Source organism: Diaporthe amygdali, assembly GCF_026229845.1.
Source record: "Diaporthe amygdali strain CAA958 chromosome Unknown NODE_13_length_1014660_cov_65_381101, whole genome shotgun sequence".
NCBI lineage: Eukaryota > Fungi > Ascomycota > Sordariomycetes > Diaporthales > Diaporthaceae > Diaporthe > Diaporthe amygdali.
The window spans coordinates 457279-476101 of record NW_026517033.1 but is presented as its reverse complement, the minus strand read 5'-3'; the positions used below and the strand labels follow the sequence as shown (position 1 = coordinate 476101).

Genomic DNA, 18823 nt, shown 5'->3' with positions numbered 1-18823 from the left:
TCACAAGAACGGGTTTGGAAGAAATGCTCAATCTTTTGATGTCCCCTACGGACTCTGTTCATTTCGAGGCTGTCAACTAGTTAACGACAGGCATACCTAGCTGACAAGCCTGTCACGTAGCTGTGTGGACGTAGCACGGCCGATACTGTCGACCGACCATCCCGAGAAATAATTGATGGATGCTTCAACTCTCCATCTAACAGCCGATGTTCTTTCTCACAACGACAGCCCATCCTCCTTCAAAAACCTGCTCTCCATTGAAATCGCCCGGGGTATTGTCGTCTTGGGCAAAGGCACAGCTGTCAACCAGGTTCTGGGCACCATCTGCGATTCGGGTATAGCTGTCTAGCCCGATACTCTCGTTGTTCTGCCGTTTCAAACGAGTGTCAGCTGATATTGCAAGCTCAAATGGACGGATGGGCGAGGAGGCTTATGCAGACTTACATGGTTGCACCACCAGATTGCCGAATCCCAAGAGCAACTCACGCGGCCACAGGTACTCTGGGCATTGGTCAGCAAGCAGAAAAGCCTGTGTCAAGTATTCGGAGTAATAGACACACCGGACCTGGACCCTGGCCTGGAGTGCCGTCAACGTGGCGCAGGTATTTGATTCCTGTCTTGATGGCCGGCCCATCTGCCATTCCATTGTAGATGTTGCAGTAGTAATCAGTAGGGTTGTACATGTTCAGAATGTTGTACGAGTGGTGAGAGGGGCCGTCATCGCTGGCGTCGTTGATGGACTTGTTTAGGGCGGCGAAGCCCACAGGATCAACGATTGAGAGGTGCTTGACGACATCCTGGATCGTGCCGATGACAGTGTCGTTGCGGTCAGGGCTGGCTCGAACGTTCCACTCGATGTCCACAATGGCGTAATCGGCCATGGAATCATCGAGGGCGTCGGCGGCAGGAACCTAACGTGAAGCGAAGGTCAATGACCGCCAGTTATCATAATGAGCTGGTCCATCGCACACGTGTGGTCCAGCGCTGGGGGTGGGGGGAGGGTGGGGTTCGCAACTTACAGCTGCAGAGAGCATGATGCCCATCAGGGCGGAAAGAAGAACGCTGATGTACTTCATGGTGTTGACTTGTGCTGGATTGCACTGGTTGTCTGGTGTGGTTGGGGAGAGTCTGAGTGTCGTTTGATTTTGAAGAGTGGGAGAGTTGTTGACAAGTTTTGATTGACTGCAAACTTGAAAGCCTCTGTGCCTTCCAATGCTAGATTTTGCTGGCTCGCAAGTATTCAACCAAAATGTGATAAGCCCTGATTGCGATTGCCCAAACAATAACTTGAAGTGAGTGAATGGTATTGCACTAGCACTTGTCTATTTTCCAAACAATTCTGGTAACCCTTGATATAGATAGAGAATCAGCATGCAAAACTAGGCACCTCTCCCTGCGCCAACAGTTGGATTGGGTCTTTAACATGTCTTTACGCCCATAAAGGAGATATCACCACTACACTCACAGGATACACAGACATTTGCCAAAGAGACTTTGCAACTTTCATTGCCCAAGGGCTAACAAAATGAAAGCACGACATGGGTACCTCATGGATGAAGAGAAGAGAGGGCATCAATGTTATTCTCAGAGACGTCCTAAAATTTTCAAGAAGCAGCAAGCTGATATAGGCACAGTGTATGTCATCTTACTGTGGGCAAAGGCCTGCTACTGTCGGTATTTTCAATCAGCGTCTCCAGTAACTTCGTCAAATACAAGACGTCCAACGATTTGAAATGACAAGCAAGTTGATATTCATTCCACTAAAAGTCCCCGGAATCCGACCATGAAACATAGTACGACATTGAGCGTAGGTTTATTGACACTTGTCAGCCATACTTTATAAAGCGAGTTGCGAGCTCTTTGATGCCAGCGGCACAATGATCTCCGCCTACCGAAACTTTCACAGATGGAATTACTGACTGATTACTCAGGCATTTCCAGGACTCGAGGCTGCGCTTCAAGGCCTCAATTTGGAAGGTGAGACCTGTGGCGGTGCGATACTACAGGTTAGGTTCATTAGTTAAGCACCTCGCTGCAACTTCGAAGCTTTTCCATGTGTTTGGTTTGATGTCTGTTTTTTGTCTCACTACGGCATGAAGCATCTGTTTAAAGAAGGCGTTGCGGTGCTATTCGACAAAGTGTCACGTGTGTCTGTGTGTAATATTCTATCCCTCAAGGCTGTGCACGTTGTTGGAATTGCTGTGGTTGTCATTAACGACAGGGGATTGAGACGGCGATAGGTGGTCTTGCTTTTAGACATCGCTAGACGGAGATTGGCGAAGCTTTGGGTTTGGTGAAACGCCATAGAGTTCGTTCAAATCGAAACTGGTCAATGCGCCTTGATGTTTCTAGAATAAGTTTAACCATCAGATGACAATCTGCTTGTGACGTTGGCAAGATCGTTGGCACGAAAACAGATGCCTACGTACATACTCCGTGGCGGGAAATCGTCAAGCCGGGTGAGACTGCAGGATAAATAGATCGAGCTCGGGGCCCATCCTGGTCCAAGCCCCGGGAACCATCGAAACTCTGTTTTCTGGAGTGCCAAGGGACGCAGTGGATAATACTATGGGGACTACTATGGGGACAACATGATGACGGAGGAGCACAGCACACACATGTGCCAGGCCTGGTGCATGTGTCGTCAGAACGCACCACTCGTATACACATATGCGGTGCGATATAGACTGGCACCCTGCTGATTAGGTGCCACCACCGGTGCCTAGAAATGAGGGCGCGTCCAGCTCGACGTCTGTTCTTGAGGCCCTCTGGGCTTGGAGCTAAGCATGTGTGAGATCATATGCTGGCAGCATTCCATCCATCAATGCACATGCAACTACCAAGAACCGAGCGAACAAACAGCGCCAACTTTGACAAGACATTACGACCACGTGGAGGCCGCGTGAGAGGGTGAGAGCCAATGTACCGTCGTAGGCATTGGGGATTTTGAACTTGGACCGGCTTCCTGGGGCTCTGCTATGTAAACTCCGACTAAGACTTAGCACTCGTCCATAGGCCAGGGGGGCGGCCGGCCGAGTCAAGGATCGTACCAGGGCATGGCTTGATGGAGTGTGGGTTCTGCCCCTAAGATCCGCCTAGCTTGGCCTGCATGTAAAAGCGCCGGGGCGGAGATCCAAGCACTTTTTAAATTAATTCGGGACCGCCTCCTCATCAGACGAATGTTCATCGAGACATTCGTCGACCCCGTTGCCTTGTCGGGCATGGGAATCCCGTGAGGGGTTGCATTGAAGCCTCCCTGGCCTGCTCGACGGTCCCCTATTGCGACCAAGTCTTGGTCCATGACACCTTCATCTACATTGTGCCTCCCGCTGTACATTTGTTCCCATGGGCGCGCGCGTCGGCACACCGGCAGGGGCGCACATTGGCCGCAGCCGTACTATTTCTACATGCAAAATGGCTTGGCGGGACTTATAGATCGTTCGTCGTCGAATTGGAACATGCTCCTTGCATTCCAGCGCGGTCTCAACCACGGTACGCAGAGAGACCGTCGTTAGCTGCCGACAGTCCGGATCCACGCCAGGGATTTGCAAGGGACGTCGACAAGGAGCCTCGGGGAGACATCTCAACCTGAAGGGTTCCTGAGTCGCGCTATCTACCAAGCGCCATCGTCACCAACAGATGTTTATATTAAAAGCCGGCCCGGACCACACGCTGCCTTTGCTCTACGTGATCACACCTCACGTCTCTATCACGAATCGTCAGTCTTTCGCTTGAGGTCTCTCAAACTTTGTCACTCTTTACACGGCGTAGACCCGCGCCTTCTTGTTCACAATGTTCGTATCAGCCCAGCTGAGCGCCGCTCTCATATTGGCGGTAGCCCACGCCGCCCCTTTCCGTGGTCTCCACCTAAGACAGAACGATCTCCTCGATAGCTACGACTATGTGATTGTTGGAGGAGGTGCCAGCGGCCTTACAGTCGCGAACAGACTTTCTGAGGACAGTGGTGAGCATAAAATCGAGAGCCCGCAAATCAATTTGCCTCGGCGAGTAATTAACCGAGGATTTAGCCATTTCCATCCTGGTCATTGAGGCTGGCGAGTTGTTAGTCCCCCCGATCTTAGATGAGCCGTTGATCCTACGGAAGCCACCGGGAACTAGTACTGACTAGATCTTCTAGCGACGCCAATGAGGACGTCTTCACTATCCCAGGACTGGCTGGAGGTGCAATTGGAACCAAATATGACTGGAACACGACATACACAGCGAACCCTGCTCTGCAGAACCGTGTGGTCTCTATCCCTCAAGGAAAGATCGTCGGAGGTGGCACGAAACTGAACCGAATGGTATTCGACCGTGGCTCAAAATCAGATTTTGATCGATGGGCTGAGTTGGGAAACCCCGGTTGGGACTACGATGGTCTCTTCCCTTACTTCAAGAAGGTGAGCAGGCTGATAATTGCTTCGATGTCAAGAAGTAGGTGCTAACAATGCCATAGCAAGAGATATTCACACCACCAAGCGATGCTATTGCACAGGAATGGGGTGTCCAGTATGACGCAGAGTCTCATGGTGATTCTGGAAACATTAATGTCACATACTCACCTTTCTTCTGGCCCCTGACCCGTGAGTTTTCTCCCCCTCCACTGTACTACTTTACGAATGTTTCCCTGAACAATTCCAGGCAACATCATCGATGCAACGAACGAGTTGGGTATCCGCATCCCAACGGACCAGGCCTCTGGACTTCCCATTGGTGGCTACTTCTGCCCACACAACATTGACATTACCAATGTCACGAGATCTTCAGCCCGAGAAGCGTACTACAACTCTGCAGAATCGAGGACGAACCTGCACATTGTCACAGGACAACAGGTTACCAAGCTGGTCACGGGTAGCAACTCGACCGGTTATGGTTCGGGAGTTACAGTCACTGGTGTCGAGGTGAGCTTATATCTAATGTATACATAGAGTAGAAGCGTAGCTGACCACATATTAGTTCGCCGCCTCGGCTGATGCAGCCAAGTCAACGGTTGGCGTTAACAAGGAGGCTATTCTGGCAGCTGGCGCTCTCTTCACACCCCAGATCTTGCAGGTGTCCGGAATAGGCGACAGCACACTGCTTAGCGAGATTGGCGTTGACACCGTCATCGACCTCCCAGCTGTGGGCCACAACTTCGAGGACCACGTCCTTCTCACGACCGTCGCTACCGTCACCACTGACCAGATCACTTCTTCTCAACTCACCAGCAACTCCACCTTCGCTGCCGAGGCCTTGGCCGAGTACAAGGACCAGAAGACTGGCCCTTACTCGTCGCCCACCGGTGACTTCCTCCTGTTCCTGCCCCTGAATACCTACAGCAACGCCTCATCCCTCATTGCCGCAAAGGCCGCTGCACAGAACGGCACACAGTACCTTCCCGCAGACACCCCTCCTGAGGTCGTTCTCGGATACAAGAAGCAGCAAGCCATTCTGGCCGAGAAGCTGTCGTCGAACGAGTCGGCCGTCCTCGAACTCATCTGGGACGCAGGCGTGCTCGTCCTGGGTCTGCAGCACCCTTTCTCCCGCGGCAATGTCAAGGCCGCTTCGAGCAGCACCTTCGACCTGCCCATCGCCAGCGCCGGCCAGCTCGCCAACCCACTCGACCTGCAGCTCCTCGTCGAAGCTGTCAAGTTCAGCCGCGTTGTCCGCAACACGGCCGCCATCCAGACCCTGCAGCCTTTCGAGGTCCTTCCGGGTGCGAACATTACCAGCGATGCCGATATCGAGACCTTCATCCGCCAGAACGCCGCCACCCTGTTCCACCCCGCTGGCAGCTGCAAGCTGGGCCCCCGCGAGGAGGGTGGTGTTGTCGGCACTGACCTCAAGGTCTACGGTGCCGCTAACTTGCGGATCGTGGACTCCAGTGTCATCCCTATGCTCCCTGCGACGCATATCATGACGGCCGTTTACGGCGTTGCTGAGAAGGTAAGCCGCCGCTTTAGTCCCTGCTTCATCATTCCCGAGTGTCTTGTCCTTGTGCTGACTGCTTCATAGGCCGCCGATATCATCAAGGGCGTTACTGCTTGAGTGGCCCAGGAGGCCCCATCTCTGAATGATTCCATGTTCTGCTGATGAATTCTGACACTTTGTTTCCTGGACATAGTCCTGCTTCGTGTATATGTGATGCGTTACGTGCACATTTCTAGCGCTATTTCATGATAGACAATATGATATCGACCCCGGTTCCGGGTGTCTCAAGAAGTGTACTGACTTCGACCGTAATTGCAAGTGCTACCGTATATGTCGCATACGCAGGCTGGGGTGTGGCGGGGCCTGAACTCACCAACCTTACCACCCCTCCAGCAACGAAGACATTAAACTGTTCGGACCAAATCCACTTGTTTCCCAACGCTTACCAGTACACCCTTCGAATTTAAAAACCATCCCTCCTACCACGACTAATCTCGTTGTCCTTCTTTCATCAACCTTTACAAACGACCGTCCTTCTGCCATGCTTTTGTCTTGACCAAAATTCGCCCTCAAGCCCGAGCGTCTGTCCTCTCCTCCTCAAGCAATCGCGAGTACTCCTCTTGGATTGTGCGCACCCAAGTTCATAAGAGCTGCTGTCGTATTTCATTCTCTTCTCAAGCTCTTGGCAAAGCTCGCCTGTATTTGAAAACCTGAAGCACGTAGAGATGGCTAGCATTCAGAACTACCAAGCCTTGAATCACGCTGGCAGAGCTTTTCAATCAGATTCCTTCATTCAAGCCAGCGAGGTGAGTGCAATTTGTGCATAGGCAACTTTGACCGAATGATAGCTAAACAGGCTTACTGCAGCAGCTTGATGGCCTGACACTCATCGATCTCACCGCCGATGATGAAGTCGAACTTGATCACCCTAGCCAAAATGCGCCACGTCTCAACAAGTTCCTCCGCAACCGCGTGCTGGAAGCCGACCATCGGTCTGTAGAGGAAATGGCAGTGAAGGAAGAACAGTACAAGGTTGGACAGTTTGTTGAGCTCGGCGAGCCTGTTGGCGAGCACAGCGTAAGCGGGGTCACATTCTTGCTCAAACAAGCCATCTGAGAGGAAAGGAAAAGGACTAACTCCAAGACACAGACGGAGTTTGTCGAGATCAAGTTCATCTACATTCATAAAAGCACAGGAGATATCGTCATTCGAGGTCTTCCCTATTCCCGCACTCGAAACCTTCACGGCTGTCTTCCTCGAAAGCAAAACGAAGTCTGCCTGATCCTCGAGATCGACGATAATGACACTCGTGCGGACGAAGAGCAGGGGCTCCTTGAGATACGACCTGAGGAAATTCTTAAGCGGAGGGTTCTGACCACCACAAACAAGTCATTTCCTCACTGCCGCTTCGACCCGGTCGGATACTCCACACCAGAGCAGAGAGAGACACAGGCTCCCCTCACTTGCCGGTGGAAGATGCGCCTCGAGTACAAAGACGCTTCTCAGCGACGCGCCGGCCGCCACCAAGGCCAGGCTCTTGAACACATGTCAGAACACGACAGCCATAAGATCAAGAGGCGCAATCTTGGAATTGACAAGGAGCGTTCACAAGCTTGGCGCGATGAAACAATCCCTGGTGGATCAGCGTTGATCGAACCGGACCTAATCAAAGACGAAAACACGGACAACATACCCGCACGCGTCCAGAAGTACTCTTTTGCTGAAGTCTCAGGCGGAGCCGGTGGCGCCTCTCGTGGCGCTGAAATGGGCGGTTTGACGGTGGTTCTGGCAACGGAGTCTTGCAATCATGCATGCAACACCTACCGATCCAACTTCCCAGACACTGAGCTCTACGAGATGGAAGCGACAGAGTTTGCCACAGGTGGTGATCAGCGGGTAGTCGACATCCTTCACATATCTTCCTCAGCTTTGAGTGCCGCAGAAGATGACCATGATGTCGCCCAGAAATTCTGCACGGATCTAATGAACAACTTTCACCCACGATTCTTCACCATGGAACAACTTCCTACAATAACAAGCGAGCAAAAAATGGCATTCCTCAACGCAATCATCCAAAGCTTCACAGAACTCGGCTACTCTGTCCAGTGGAAGCTCGTCCACATGGTCGATTACGGCCTTCCGCAAACACGCAAGCGATTCATCATGATCGGTGCGGGCCCAGGCGAAACACTGCCCACATGGCCTACAGCCACTCACAGTCTTGCCCCGACGGGAGATCAGCAGCCATTCAAGACGGAAGAGGAAGCCATTGGCAGTCTCAGACCTGAGCTCCATTCGCTACACAATCCGGAGGAGCTTCGTACCGTCAATCGGTCAGCAAGAAATGCAGACAAGCCACTTGGCACTACCATCAGCGGCGGCGGATCGGTCTTCTCTCACCCAGACGGCGAGCGAGAATTCACCATCAGAGAGCTTGCCTGTCTTCAGGGATTCCCAACGTACCATCAATTCGAGGGCTCCTACATCAAGAAACAAATCGGCAATGCCTTTCCCCCATCAGTCGCGATGGCCTTCTACCAGAGTATTCGGCAGCACATGGAGAACGTCGACGGTGTCCAACTGGGTCTGGTTCAGCCTGATGAGCTAGCCGGAGCTCCCAATGCAGTGGAGGCAGAGGTCAAGAGTGACAGCCCCGTGAGGATGGCACGACGTCGCGAGGCAGCAGACGCCACACCTAATGAAGTCATGCCCGATGCTCCCCTTAATGTCCCCAGGATCGCTCAGTCTGCCAAACCTTCAAGGACCCGAGCAGCAGTCTCACCTCCTCCGCCTCGCCTGACAATGTCTCCAGGGGTTCAGTCGGATGTGGGAGTGAGACAACCCACGTCACAGACCCCATCGCCGCCTCAACAACTTCCGACACCTACTACCAGCAGCCGATTCATCGCTGGCCAGCGCGCAGCAGCTCTTCGCTTGAAGCGAGACCGTGCCGCGTATGAGGAGATGCAGAGTGATGGCGATGATGACTACGAAAGCCCAAACGCATCGCACACACCAAGCAAGCGGGCGCGGACTTCCCTTCGGAGGTAGCGAACTCACGTCTTCAGATCTGGCATCTCCCAAAAAAAGAAGTCCAGCTCAGCCGACAATGAGGCTAAGCGGGTTCAAGAAATGCCAATGTCGGAGGACGCCAGTCACCAGGGAAGCGGGTGACCGAGTCGTGAGATACTTGAGGACCCGGCGCGGATGTTCTGAGCGCAAAGCCGTCGCAGCGAGGACCATCACGACGAGATCTGATTGAAGAAGCGGGAACAGTAGATAATTTACTGTGCGGCTGATGAGAAGAGCATTGGGAATCCGAGCGGCACCGAGTAAAGTGGGATGATGTTGCGCAGACTTTCAGGAGGTACGATGACCGCATGGAGGAGTGAAGAGGCGCTGTATGGGGCTCCTAGGGGGATTGAGATTTGGAGAATATTGTTACCGTATAAGCTTCGAGATGTCTATCGGAAAAGAGGCGATGAAGGGTCATGACTGTTGATGGCGGAAAAAACCCGAAGATGGAGCTGGTAGTGGGGAGCACATGTACTCAATGAGGCCAGGAAAGACACCTCATGAGACAAATAATTTCCCCAAATAATGAAACGCCTTGAACCAGGGCAACAAAGTGTCCGTCCGTTTCAAATATAAATTTCATGCAGTGCTCAAGTGACAGGTATAGTCTACGTGAGGTCTACTCATTTCGTAGGCAGAGTGTCGTCAGAAGGGTTAGGGAATCCCCAGAGCCTCAACTATCGAAGGCCATGACCCTGAGATCTTCGCCACAACCCGTCGGAAATACTGTTTGAGACATAGGAGCCCATATCTTCTAGCAGAATAACCAATGGCCTTTCCCAAGCTTCCCGCCAAAGCAGCGTACATCCACCTCAACAACCCCAGGAAGCGCAACGCACTCAGCATAGCCGTCCTGCGGGATCTCCGCTCCCAGCTCCATCGCCACCTCACCTCGCCAAAGACAGGCAACCTGCTGCTTCTCCCACCGTTCAGGCGAGAGACGCTCGATCAGCTAAAGATACAAAATAACAAGCATAGCCCATTCAAATGGCTCACGGACAGCGTCGCCTGGCGTGAGGAGCGCGAGGGCCTGCCGAATGTGCTAGTCCTCCGCAGCGAGGGGCCCGTCTTCAGCGCAGGCCACGACCTGTCGGAGCTGCAGCACGCCTCGCCCGCCGAGGCCAAGGAGACGTTTGCGCTCTGCGCCGAGGTCATGACCCTCATCAGAAGGTCGCCCGCGCCCGTTGTTTGCCCCGTCCAGGGCCTCGCCACCGCCGCCGGGTTCCAGCTCGCGATGACGGCCGATTACCCCATCGCGCTGGGAAGCACAACGTTCCAGCTCCCGGGGATGCGAATCGGCCTGCCCTGCACCAGTCCCGCGACGGCTGTCTCTCGCCGCCTGCCGCCCGGTCTTGCGTACAGGCTGTTTGCAACGGGCGAGAATATTTCTGCGCATGAGCTGGGCAGTGGAGTACTGGACGTTGTACCCGTACCAGAGCACGCCGAGTCTACTGACACCGCCGCCCTCGCCTTCGAAGCGAGGGTGGAGGCTGTGGTGAAGAGGCTTGCGGAAGAGACAGCGGGGCAGCCGCAGGCCTTTGGGAAGTGGGCTTACTGGGCACAGTTAGGGTTCAAAAACGACGGTGCAGAGGATGGCGGAGACGGTTACGAGGTTGCTGCGAAATGGGCGGGAAATGTCATGGCGATGCATGCGCAGAGTGAGGACGCCAAGGAAGGAATGAGAGCTTTCACGGAAAAGAGAACACCTGAGTGGAAGACATAAGTTCGATTTGAGAAGCTCCCTGAAAATGTATGATAAGCATCGTTTCATGCTAGTCTTAATTTATGGAAATTCCTACACCTTTTCATAGCTCCCCGTCCACTTACGACTCTTGACATTACTTCTTCGACTTTGCCGCGGCCTCCTCATCGTTCAACCATTTGAGCCAGGCTGGAGTCTCATGTTTGACCTCTGTCGTCGTGCAGGTCTCTGCCTTGGGCTTCTCGGCTATCTTTTCTGTGACGTGCTTCTCTGCAACCTGCTGCTCCTGCTGCTTTGCAACAATCTTGTTTGTGGTGTGCTTGTGTGCGATTGACGTGTTCGCAATAGGCTTGGTCGCAACGGGCTTGTTCGCAGCGGGCTTTGGCTTAATTCCAACACGCTTCTTTCCAGCCTGCTTTTTCATTGCCTCCTGCTCTGCAACCCTGTCCTTTGCAAGCTGGAGTCTCTGGTCTGCGGCAGCTTTCACCTTTGCGGACTTCATCTCCGCAATGTACTTCATCTCCTCGACCGTCATCTCAGCCTTCTTCTTGTCTGCGAGCTCCTTCTGTGCCTTCCACTCGGCATCTGTCAAGTTGTGAGACTGCGCGACCGGGCCCTCATCACGCTTGGGCTTCCAAGCCGGCTCATGTGCCATTTTGAATGACATTTTGAGGAGCTTGAGGTTGTTGCGGTATCGAAGCTTGCGGGTGCGGCGCAGTGCGGCGAGCGCGTCGGGGTTTCGGGCGAGGCGAAACTCGATTCCATGGGGATTGATCTTGTGGATATCTTCAGAAGCCTCCTTGACAGTCATTTGAGGGCTGAATGTCGGGGACGCTGGGTTGGTCATAGAAAGTTGGCGGACGTAGTGTTCGTTGACTTGGTTCTGCGACATCTCGTAGGAATGCTCCATCACCCGCATCCAATGCTTGCACGAATCGTACGTCAATTGCGGAGCGGGAGGCAGCTCGCTATTTCGCACACCATACTTGAGAGCCACGTTTGTGACTGTCAATGAGATCAAGGCGGAATTGACAGGAGAGAGGGGTTTGGGAGGCAACTGGACTTCGGGAGTAGATGATGATGCCATTGCGCAAGCCCAGTAGAGAACCGAAATGATTGACTGTGTGGCAATCGATGTATGATTTCAAGAGAGGTCAAACGTGATTGACTGAACGCCTGTTGAGAACCTCCAAAGTTGACAAGTACTGCAGCTCTGACAGACCGTCAAAATTTGTCTTCGAAAACCTGGAGCTGAGATGAAGTGTGCGTTCTTTAAGTAGGCACTGCAAATAAACAATACACCAGCCTCCCATTCAAGTATTCGCTCCCATCCCGACTTTGCGTTTTCAGCAGCCAATGAGATCCCTTAATCCAAATCGAATACTTCCCATTCAATCTTTTCAGTGAACGGCATAAAGCGTCCTCCACTGCTCAACCGTAAGGTCCAAGTCGGCGAGGACCTTTTGCAATAATTTCCAATAGACGGGTCGCTCCTCAGGACCGTGATACGTTTCAGTAACAACGTCCACCGAAATTCTTGCCTGCTCTGCCTCCTTGAAGCTTCCATCACATGCCAACACCTTGTGCTCTCCCTCACTTTGACGATTTTTGCGCGAGCGACGGGGGCGACGCTGATTGCCAAGGTTGACTCGTCGCTCGACAGCACGGAATTCGAGGGATCTTCCAATGTGATAAAATGGATCTCGGTTCTTTTTGTCGCAGGCAGCCGAGCATGAGGGCTCCTCAAAGGCAGGTACTTGATTTTGTCTTGATCTACCCAGTCTAGCTTCAAGCCTCGGACGCGTCATCTATGGAGACAGCAGGTAAGTTGGAAAGTTGGCCTCGAGGACGCGCTTAGACTTACCTGCCGCGCGCCTTCACGCGCGATTCGCATTTGACGAGCCGTGTTGCCAGCACGGCTCCCTCCAGGACTGGGTGCTGACATTTTGTGAGGCAAGGTCGTGTGAATTATCTCGAGTAGTCTTTAGAGAATGTCTGGGTACGTTTCACAGAAGCTACCAAAGGTGGTGGTGAGTATGTGCATCGGAGCCGTCGCCGCACGCAGAATGCCTGAGATGGGTCTGCGTGCTTGAGTGCCTGGGCGATTAGGCCGAGCAACAGAGCAAATTTGGTAGTCGCCCAGGATAGGTAGCAGATAGATGCCAAGCAATTTAGAAACAGGAGCAATTGATAAGTCAGAAATGGATCGTAGCGATTCATCAATCGCGCATCATCATCATTAGGAAGCCGTTCACGCATTCAGTGATGTTGGGAAGGTGTTTGAAAGAGAGGTTTATGGCCTCCATGATTTTTCCTGCTCGATTCCGGAAAGAACAAATGAAATCCGATCCCAAGATACAAAAACTCAAGCCAGCCGCCATTTGTGCGTGCGCCGCGGCGTTTTCTACCGACCAAATGACAAGGTATGCGCCCACTCTTTGTGTGAACTATACACGGACTCTCAATGCCCACATGAAGCTCAGAACTGGTGAATCTGGTCCTTGCGATACCCCAGCTTCTCCAGAATACCACCGCTCTTGCCTCCCCAGCCCTTCTTGCCAAGCAGCACCTCCTCCATCGCAGGCGGCCCACAGACCATGACCTTTGTGTTCGCATCCGAAGCCGGCGCCGCAACGTCCTTCAGCAGAGCCTCAGTAACATAGCCCTTTCTGAAGCGGCTGTCGCTCTCGTCCTTTAGGCCGCTGACCGCGTATACAGCCTTAAACTGCTCCGGGTGGCTCGCCTCGTACTTCTTGAACTCGTCGTTCAGCAGCACGTCCTGCTCACTGTTGACGCCGAAGACGAGGGTGATCCTGGTCTTGTCCTCTGGGTTGTTGAGGATGCCCTGGACAAGCTGGTAGATGGGTGTGATGCCCGCGCCACCGGCAATGAGTGTGACGGAGTCGTGCTTGTTGGGCGCCCACTTGTAGCCCGGAATGCACACTGCGAACATGACCGAGTCGCCCGGGGCCAGGGAGTGCAGATGCGTAGATTGCGCACCCTGTGGATATCGCTTCACCAGCAGGTCCATGTGGCCTGGCGTATCTGAGGTCGTGATGGGCGTATAAGGCCTGAGCACCGGGAGGATCCTACCCTTGGGCACAGCAACAGTGAGAAGCGCAGCTATGATGAGTGTCAGCTCCTTCTTGCGGCTCGAGATCTCAGAATGAGGGTTTGAGGCTCACATGTCAATGGGAGCCCGCTGACATCGTTCTCGCCGGGCAGCGCAAACCGCAGCCTCTTGGTGTTGTGGTTGACATCTTCGGCCTTCTCAAGGGTGAGTCTGGTGAATGAGGGCCCTGGTCGTGGGAATATCTTCTTTGGTTCTCCCGATTCCGCCTCTGCCTTTCTCATGAATTGCGAGAGAACCGCCCCTCCTATACCAGCAACCGCCAGGCTCTTGACCACCGTCGACCCATACGTGCTGACAAGTTCTTGTGTCGCCATCTTGCCGTTGAGTGCTGGCCGTAGCCGTTGGGTGAATATTCGGAAGGGGTTCATGATGGGTGAAATTCAACTACTGATCAATCGCTGATTTATGGTTGTAAATAGGGCGGGCAACTGCTCATAGATTGGAGTGACGTTGTGGTTCCAGCCGCAATGCGCTTATGTATGTCTTGGGGATGTCCGTGAAAGTCCGGATCGGTCCGCGGCTGCTGGGGGCATCAGCCCACACGGTCAGCCGAAGAAACCGACCGTAGCTCGATCCTAAAATAACTACATTCACCAGACTTGCAACTATTGATCTACCATCCCCTCGCATAGCATAATTATTCGACGTATTATAAGACAATATATTCTGACTTTGAGAATTACTAAAAAGTTTTGGCATATTCTGTGGTTGAACAGTTTTGATTCAGAGTTGGAGATACGGCCGGATATTTTTGCAGACCGTCCGTCAGCTTGCATCACGCCCACCGACGGACCCGCGTGGGCGGAGGAATGCAGCTCGGCACTCCTTCGGGACCGACCGGTGCTGAGACCTTTCACAACTGAGCTCGCTTTAACCATGAAGGCGAGCACAATTTCAGCGTTCAACTTCTCCCTTTGAGTTCAAGCCGCAAGAAGGTTAAAACAACGCCCCTAGAAGATGATTGGCCATGTATTCGAATCTAATCCAGGGATCTCATTAGCAGTGACTACTTATTCGGTCTCTGTACTCAACGCGAAAGCTTCGACTATGTAAAGCTCCAGCAAGCTATTCTGGATCATATGCAACTGTCTCAGAACTCATGGCACCCAGAAATGAAAGGCGCTGCTAGGCCTCTGCAATAGTGCAACCCACTATCTAGAGTGTCTCAATAGTCCCCACACTGCCAGCATTATGCATTACGATGAGATTGCACCTCCCTCTTCCTGCCACCCAAATGCACCATATATTTGTTGCAAGTTGATGCATACCTGCCTACTCTGTGGCAGCATGTCCAAGCTCGAAAGGTCCGAGGAAGACCCATGCGGTCGCGAAAGTTGCCGGGGCTAAGCGGTTCACCTGTGACAGTACGGTATTCGCCTAACAAAAATCGATTAACTACATTCAATGAAGACTTCCTCACAGATAATTGATCACTTACCAGGATGGCTGCGGCAGGCACCAGGCAAGTTGTCGCGGGTCTTGAACCACTTTGCGCAGAATTTGCATTGAAACTCAAACTCAACGTTGCCTCGATGGATGGCGCCAGGCGGCGGATTGGTAGTCTTTTTGGGCTGGGTGAGATCTTGGTTGAGCGACTTTAACTCCGAAGAACGATCAGGGTTGGCACCTGCCACTGGGCCGTGATCCAGCTTTGGTGGCAAAGTCTTCACGCCCGGAGCCTGGCGGGCCAAAACCATTGGCAAGGGAGTGGGACCGCGTGGGAACCTGTTTGGGCCGCGGACGAAACTGGGCGGAGGCATTGACGACTCTCGAGCTGCTGGGGCTCTTGGGATGGGCCTCGAGGGAAGCTGTATAGTGTTGTGGGGCGCATTCGTGACGATGGAGCCTGCCGCATTGTCTGCTTTCTGTGACTTCTTGGCTTCATTTGAAGGACCGGTCGGCGGGAGCTCGGAGTGGAGATTATCAGCAAATGTTGCGACCAGGCCTCTGCAATATAGTCGATGCCTGAAGAGTTGGCCAATCGATGGAAATCCCACACCACACTTCCGACAAGTTCGATCTTCTGGTGAATTCTGTGGGATCTGCGGGTCCTCCTGCATAGCTCTCTTGTGAGCCTGGGTATCAGCAGCTGTTTTGGCAGTTTGATTGATATTGGCGTCGTCCACATGACTCTCTGGCGCCTTCCGCTTCCTTGTCGAGCCAAGAGAGCTGAACCAAATACCGTCTTTCTGTTTCGATGGTCTGTTTCTGGTGTTTGTGCTCAACTGAGCAGTAACATGGCCATCATCCCGATTGGTAGCAATCGCTGCAGTGGTTTCCCCGTTGCCAGTATCTTTAAAGCGCGTAACATCTTTGTCGAGGGCAACCCCGGCGGGCCGTCCAGCATCTACAACCTCGTTTCCGTCTCTGTTGCTCCCAGAGGCACCATCTGAGCCGTCATTGTGCGAACTGTCATTATTTGAGCTTTCTTCAGTAAGATCCTCATCCTCATCCACCGAGTGCTCGTTGTCGCGTTTCTCGGGCTCGGATGAGTTGAGAAGATCGACGACGATCGGATCGTTCTGGCCGGAAGGGTTTTTCACGGAGTCTTCAGAAATGTGCTCATCGGCTTCGGCTTGCCTGCCAGACTCTTTTTTGGCTTTCTTACTCTTGGACGATTTGGGCTTCTTCTGATGCTCATCGCGGTCATCTCTTCCCTTACGATGCTTCTTGCGCTTATCGCGCTTAATTTTCGTTTCCCCCAGGATCAGCTCGCTCACGACGGGATCAGCATTGATGTCTCCACGAGAGGTCTTGCGATGCATTCGCGATGTGGGGGTTGATATGTCTTCCTTGCTGTCACTTTGATTGCCATGATCGTTCTTCTTCTTGTGGCTCTTCTTCTCAGGCTTCACAGTAGCCGTCTCATCTTCATCTTGAGATGCTGGCTCCTGGTATGAAATGATGGGAGTCGGTGCGTGCCGTTCCAAGGCATCCTTGATGGCAGATGCGATTGTCGAAGTTTTGGTGCTACACTTGAGGATCATGTGCTTGAGCGCCCTCTTTGCCTGGGTTTCGTCGCATTGATCTACTCGCTCAAGAATGCTCAGCTTCTCGGGATTGTTCATTTTTGTAAGATGCGCCGAGAAGAGTTCGTGAGCCTGCTGTTGGGATGTACTTGATTGCGTGCATTTGTAGGTGGCTGCATGAATCGCAGTTGCCAGAAAAGGCTTAGATACTGCTGCAATGAGGGAAAATGCGCGAGACGCGTGTAGAGTCAATGGCCAAGTCGAGGTGGTCCAATGGATCAAGCTTGTGCGCTGGGCGGTCGGAGAAGCGGAGATGGACGTGAAGTCGCGTATTTGGTGCGGGTCGCGTAGACCGAAAGTCAGAGAGAGATTGAGAAGGTGTAGATCGTGGTGAGAACGAGAGTATCGTGTGCACCCTGGTGGAAGGGCGCCAAAGAGATCGAAAGAACGCGTGAACGGAGGCGATGTTGGATCGAAAGACGGTTGGGCTTGAAGAGAAAATTCATGTTAAAACACCCAAGGTCCGTAGACTCCTAGAAGGAAGGTGTGATTGGAAAGCAGGAAATGCTTGTAGGGACTTTCGTGGGGAAGCCTTACATCTTCCAAAACTTTCAGTACCAACCTTAGAAGGTATTTGGGTGTCTCAGGCAGGGGTTTGTGGGCGATACTCATGGCCTTGAAATCAGGAGCTGGTGTCACCTTTTCGGCGAGCTGAGTTGTCGAGTCCTGAGCCCTGCTTCCAAAGCCTGCGGTCAGCTTGTTGTTGGTACCCCTAGCAAGTGGGGCCTGGCTTGATGGAAGCTTGTCGAGGGATGTCTTGGGTCAAGACAGCAACACTTTACTACCTTATCTACCGCTGGGCTCTATCGGCCAGATCATATGGCTTCAATGGTCGGTGGCTCACAAGACCAAATGGTACAATTGAAGTTCTCAGCTCTTACTAGTAAAGGTAGCCTAGAAGAAGTGGTGCAGCCCTATATCGTCAATGAGCTGCTCGAAAACATCGACCAAGCTCCTGCAGCACCTCCATTCCTAGGTAGGTAATGAGATGTGTGACAGATGCTGAACAATAACCGCTTAACAGAAGCTCACGTACCAGATCATCGAGCACTGATACAAAACAGCTCCTGTAGGAAATACAGGGCATCATCTTACAGAATACTTGGGTAATTGCTACTGCAGAGATACTATCCAATGAGGTTATCCTAAGAGGTTCTCCAGAGATGTTCTCAGAGGTTATCCTAGAGCGGCCATCCCAGAGAACACTTCAGGTTATCCCATTGAGGTTATCCTGGAGACCTCGGGAGGTTATCCCGGAGAGATTATCCCAGAGGTTATTCTACAAGACGGTACCAGACATATTCTTTGAGAAAGTTTTTATTATAATTATAGGCGATCTGAATATAGCATGAGCAACGCGCCATTCATGTCTTACTCATAGAGAGGTTCCAGTCGGAAACGTGTAATACACACCAGCGACTCCCGACTCGAGGGCAATCTGAATTTTGGAAGGGTATGGCGTACCTTTTTGGCCAATTTCAATACATTAACCTCAGAAACTCGACAGATAGGAGAGAAAGTGACCTTGCCATCAAAAACTTGTCGGGTCGGATGGCTGGGCCACAGGCGGCCGGGTGAAGTAGGCCGGATCGAGACCGACCCTAGAGTCTGACATGCCTGACGAGACTTCGAAACACTACATCGTATGGGGCCAATGCGACGACCAGTTTATGATTCAACCCAATGTTAATCGGGATAAGTAGGCAAGTCTCTTCAACTGCGACTCGGTCTTGTACTGAAGTTTGGTCGAGCTTGAGAGGCCCACGGTGCGTCTAATCCTTCTAGGCCGCAGAAACATGAACAAGTGTTGATCCTTCAAGAATATGGGTTTGGCAACGTTAGCAGCAATTCAGCAAGATGTCATTGAGACAACAAGAAATCAGGGTTCTCTGGGGACCGTATGTCATATATAAGAGAATTTCCATGCTGTGTCAACATGTAGCTCGATGCTTCATATCCGCCGACTTGCCCCAT

The 18823-nt window shown here is 52.5% G+C and overlaps 7 protein-coding genes across 7 annotated transcripts; 3 read left to right on the top strand and 4 right to left on the bottom strand.

Annotated features, from left to right (window-relative positions):
- Positions 1–196: 196 nt before the first annotated feature.
- On the bottom strand, positions 197–1076 carry J7T55_003782 (uncharacterized protein; the record flags this gene model as incomplete). The annotated part of the gene is made up of 4 exons (XM_053143125.1): positions 197–367; positions 445–501; positions 561–911; positions 1020–1076. 4 exons carry the CDS (start codon positions 1074–1076, stop codon positions 197–199), a joined length of 636 nt encoding a protein of 211 aa, XP_052994027.1.
- Positions 1077–3792: 2716 nt separating this feature from the next.
- Positions 3793–6027, top strand: J7T55_003781 (gmc oxidoreductase; the record flags this gene model as incomplete). The annotated part of the gene is made up of 7 exons (XM_053143124.1): positions 3793–3964; positions 4029–4062; positions 4139–4400; positions 4457–4583; positions 4642–4901; positions 4957–5925; positions 5995–6027. The coding sequence occupies 7 exons, from the start codon at positions 3793–3795 to the stop codon at positions 6025–6027; spliced, it is 1857 nt and encodes a 618-aa protein (XP_052994026.1).
- Positions 6028–6635: 608 nt separating this feature from the next.
- Positions 6636–8961, top strand: J7T55_003780 (rip defective; the record flags this gene model as incomplete). The annotated part of the gene is made up of 3 exons (XM_053143123.1): positions 6636–6716; positions 6778–6987; positions 7060–8961. 3 exons carry the CDS (start codon positions 6636–6638, stop codon positions 8959–8961), a joined length of 2193 nt encoding a protein of 730 aa, XP_052994025.1.
- A 793-nt stretch (positions 8962–9754) lies between these two features.
- Positions 9755–10708, top strand: J7T55_003779 (enoyl coenzyme a hydratase domain containing 3; the record flags this gene model as incomplete). The annotated part of the gene is made up of 1 exon (XM_053143122.1): positions 9755–10708. One exon carries the CDS (start codon positions 9755–9757, stop codon positions 10706–10708), a length of 954 nt encoding a protein of 317 aa, XP_052994024.1.
- Positions 10709–10823: 115 nt separating this feature from the next.
- On the bottom strand, positions 10824–11774 carry J7T55_003778 (uncharacterized protein; the record flags this gene model as incomplete). The annotated part of the gene is made up of 1 exon (XM_053143121.1): positions 10824–11774. The coding sequence occupies one exon, from the start codon at positions 11772–11774 to the stop codon at positions 10824–10826; it is 951 nt and encodes a 316-aa protein (XP_052994023.1).
- A 1392-nt stretch (positions 11775–13166) lies between these two features.
- On the bottom strand, positions 13167–14188 carry J7T55_003777 (nadh-cytochrome b5; the record flags this gene model as incomplete). Its single annotated transcript, XM_053143120.1, has 2 exons — positions 13167–13810; positions 13873–14188. The coding sequence occupies 2 exons, from the start codon at positions 14186–14188 to the stop codon at positions 13167–13169; spliced, it is 960 nt and encodes a 319-aa protein (XP_052994022.1).
- Positions 14189–15092: 904 nt separating this feature from the next.
- On the bottom strand, positions 15093–16888 carry J7T55_003776 (uncharacterized protein; the record flags this gene model as incomplete). Its single annotated transcript, XM_053143119.1, has 2 exons — positions 15093–15163; positions 15259–16888. The coding sequence occupies 2 exons, from the start codon at positions 16886–16888 to the stop codon at positions 15093–15095; spliced, it is 1701 nt and encodes a 566-aa protein (XP_052994021.1).
- Between the last annotated feature and the right edge of the window lie 1935 nt (positions 16889–18823).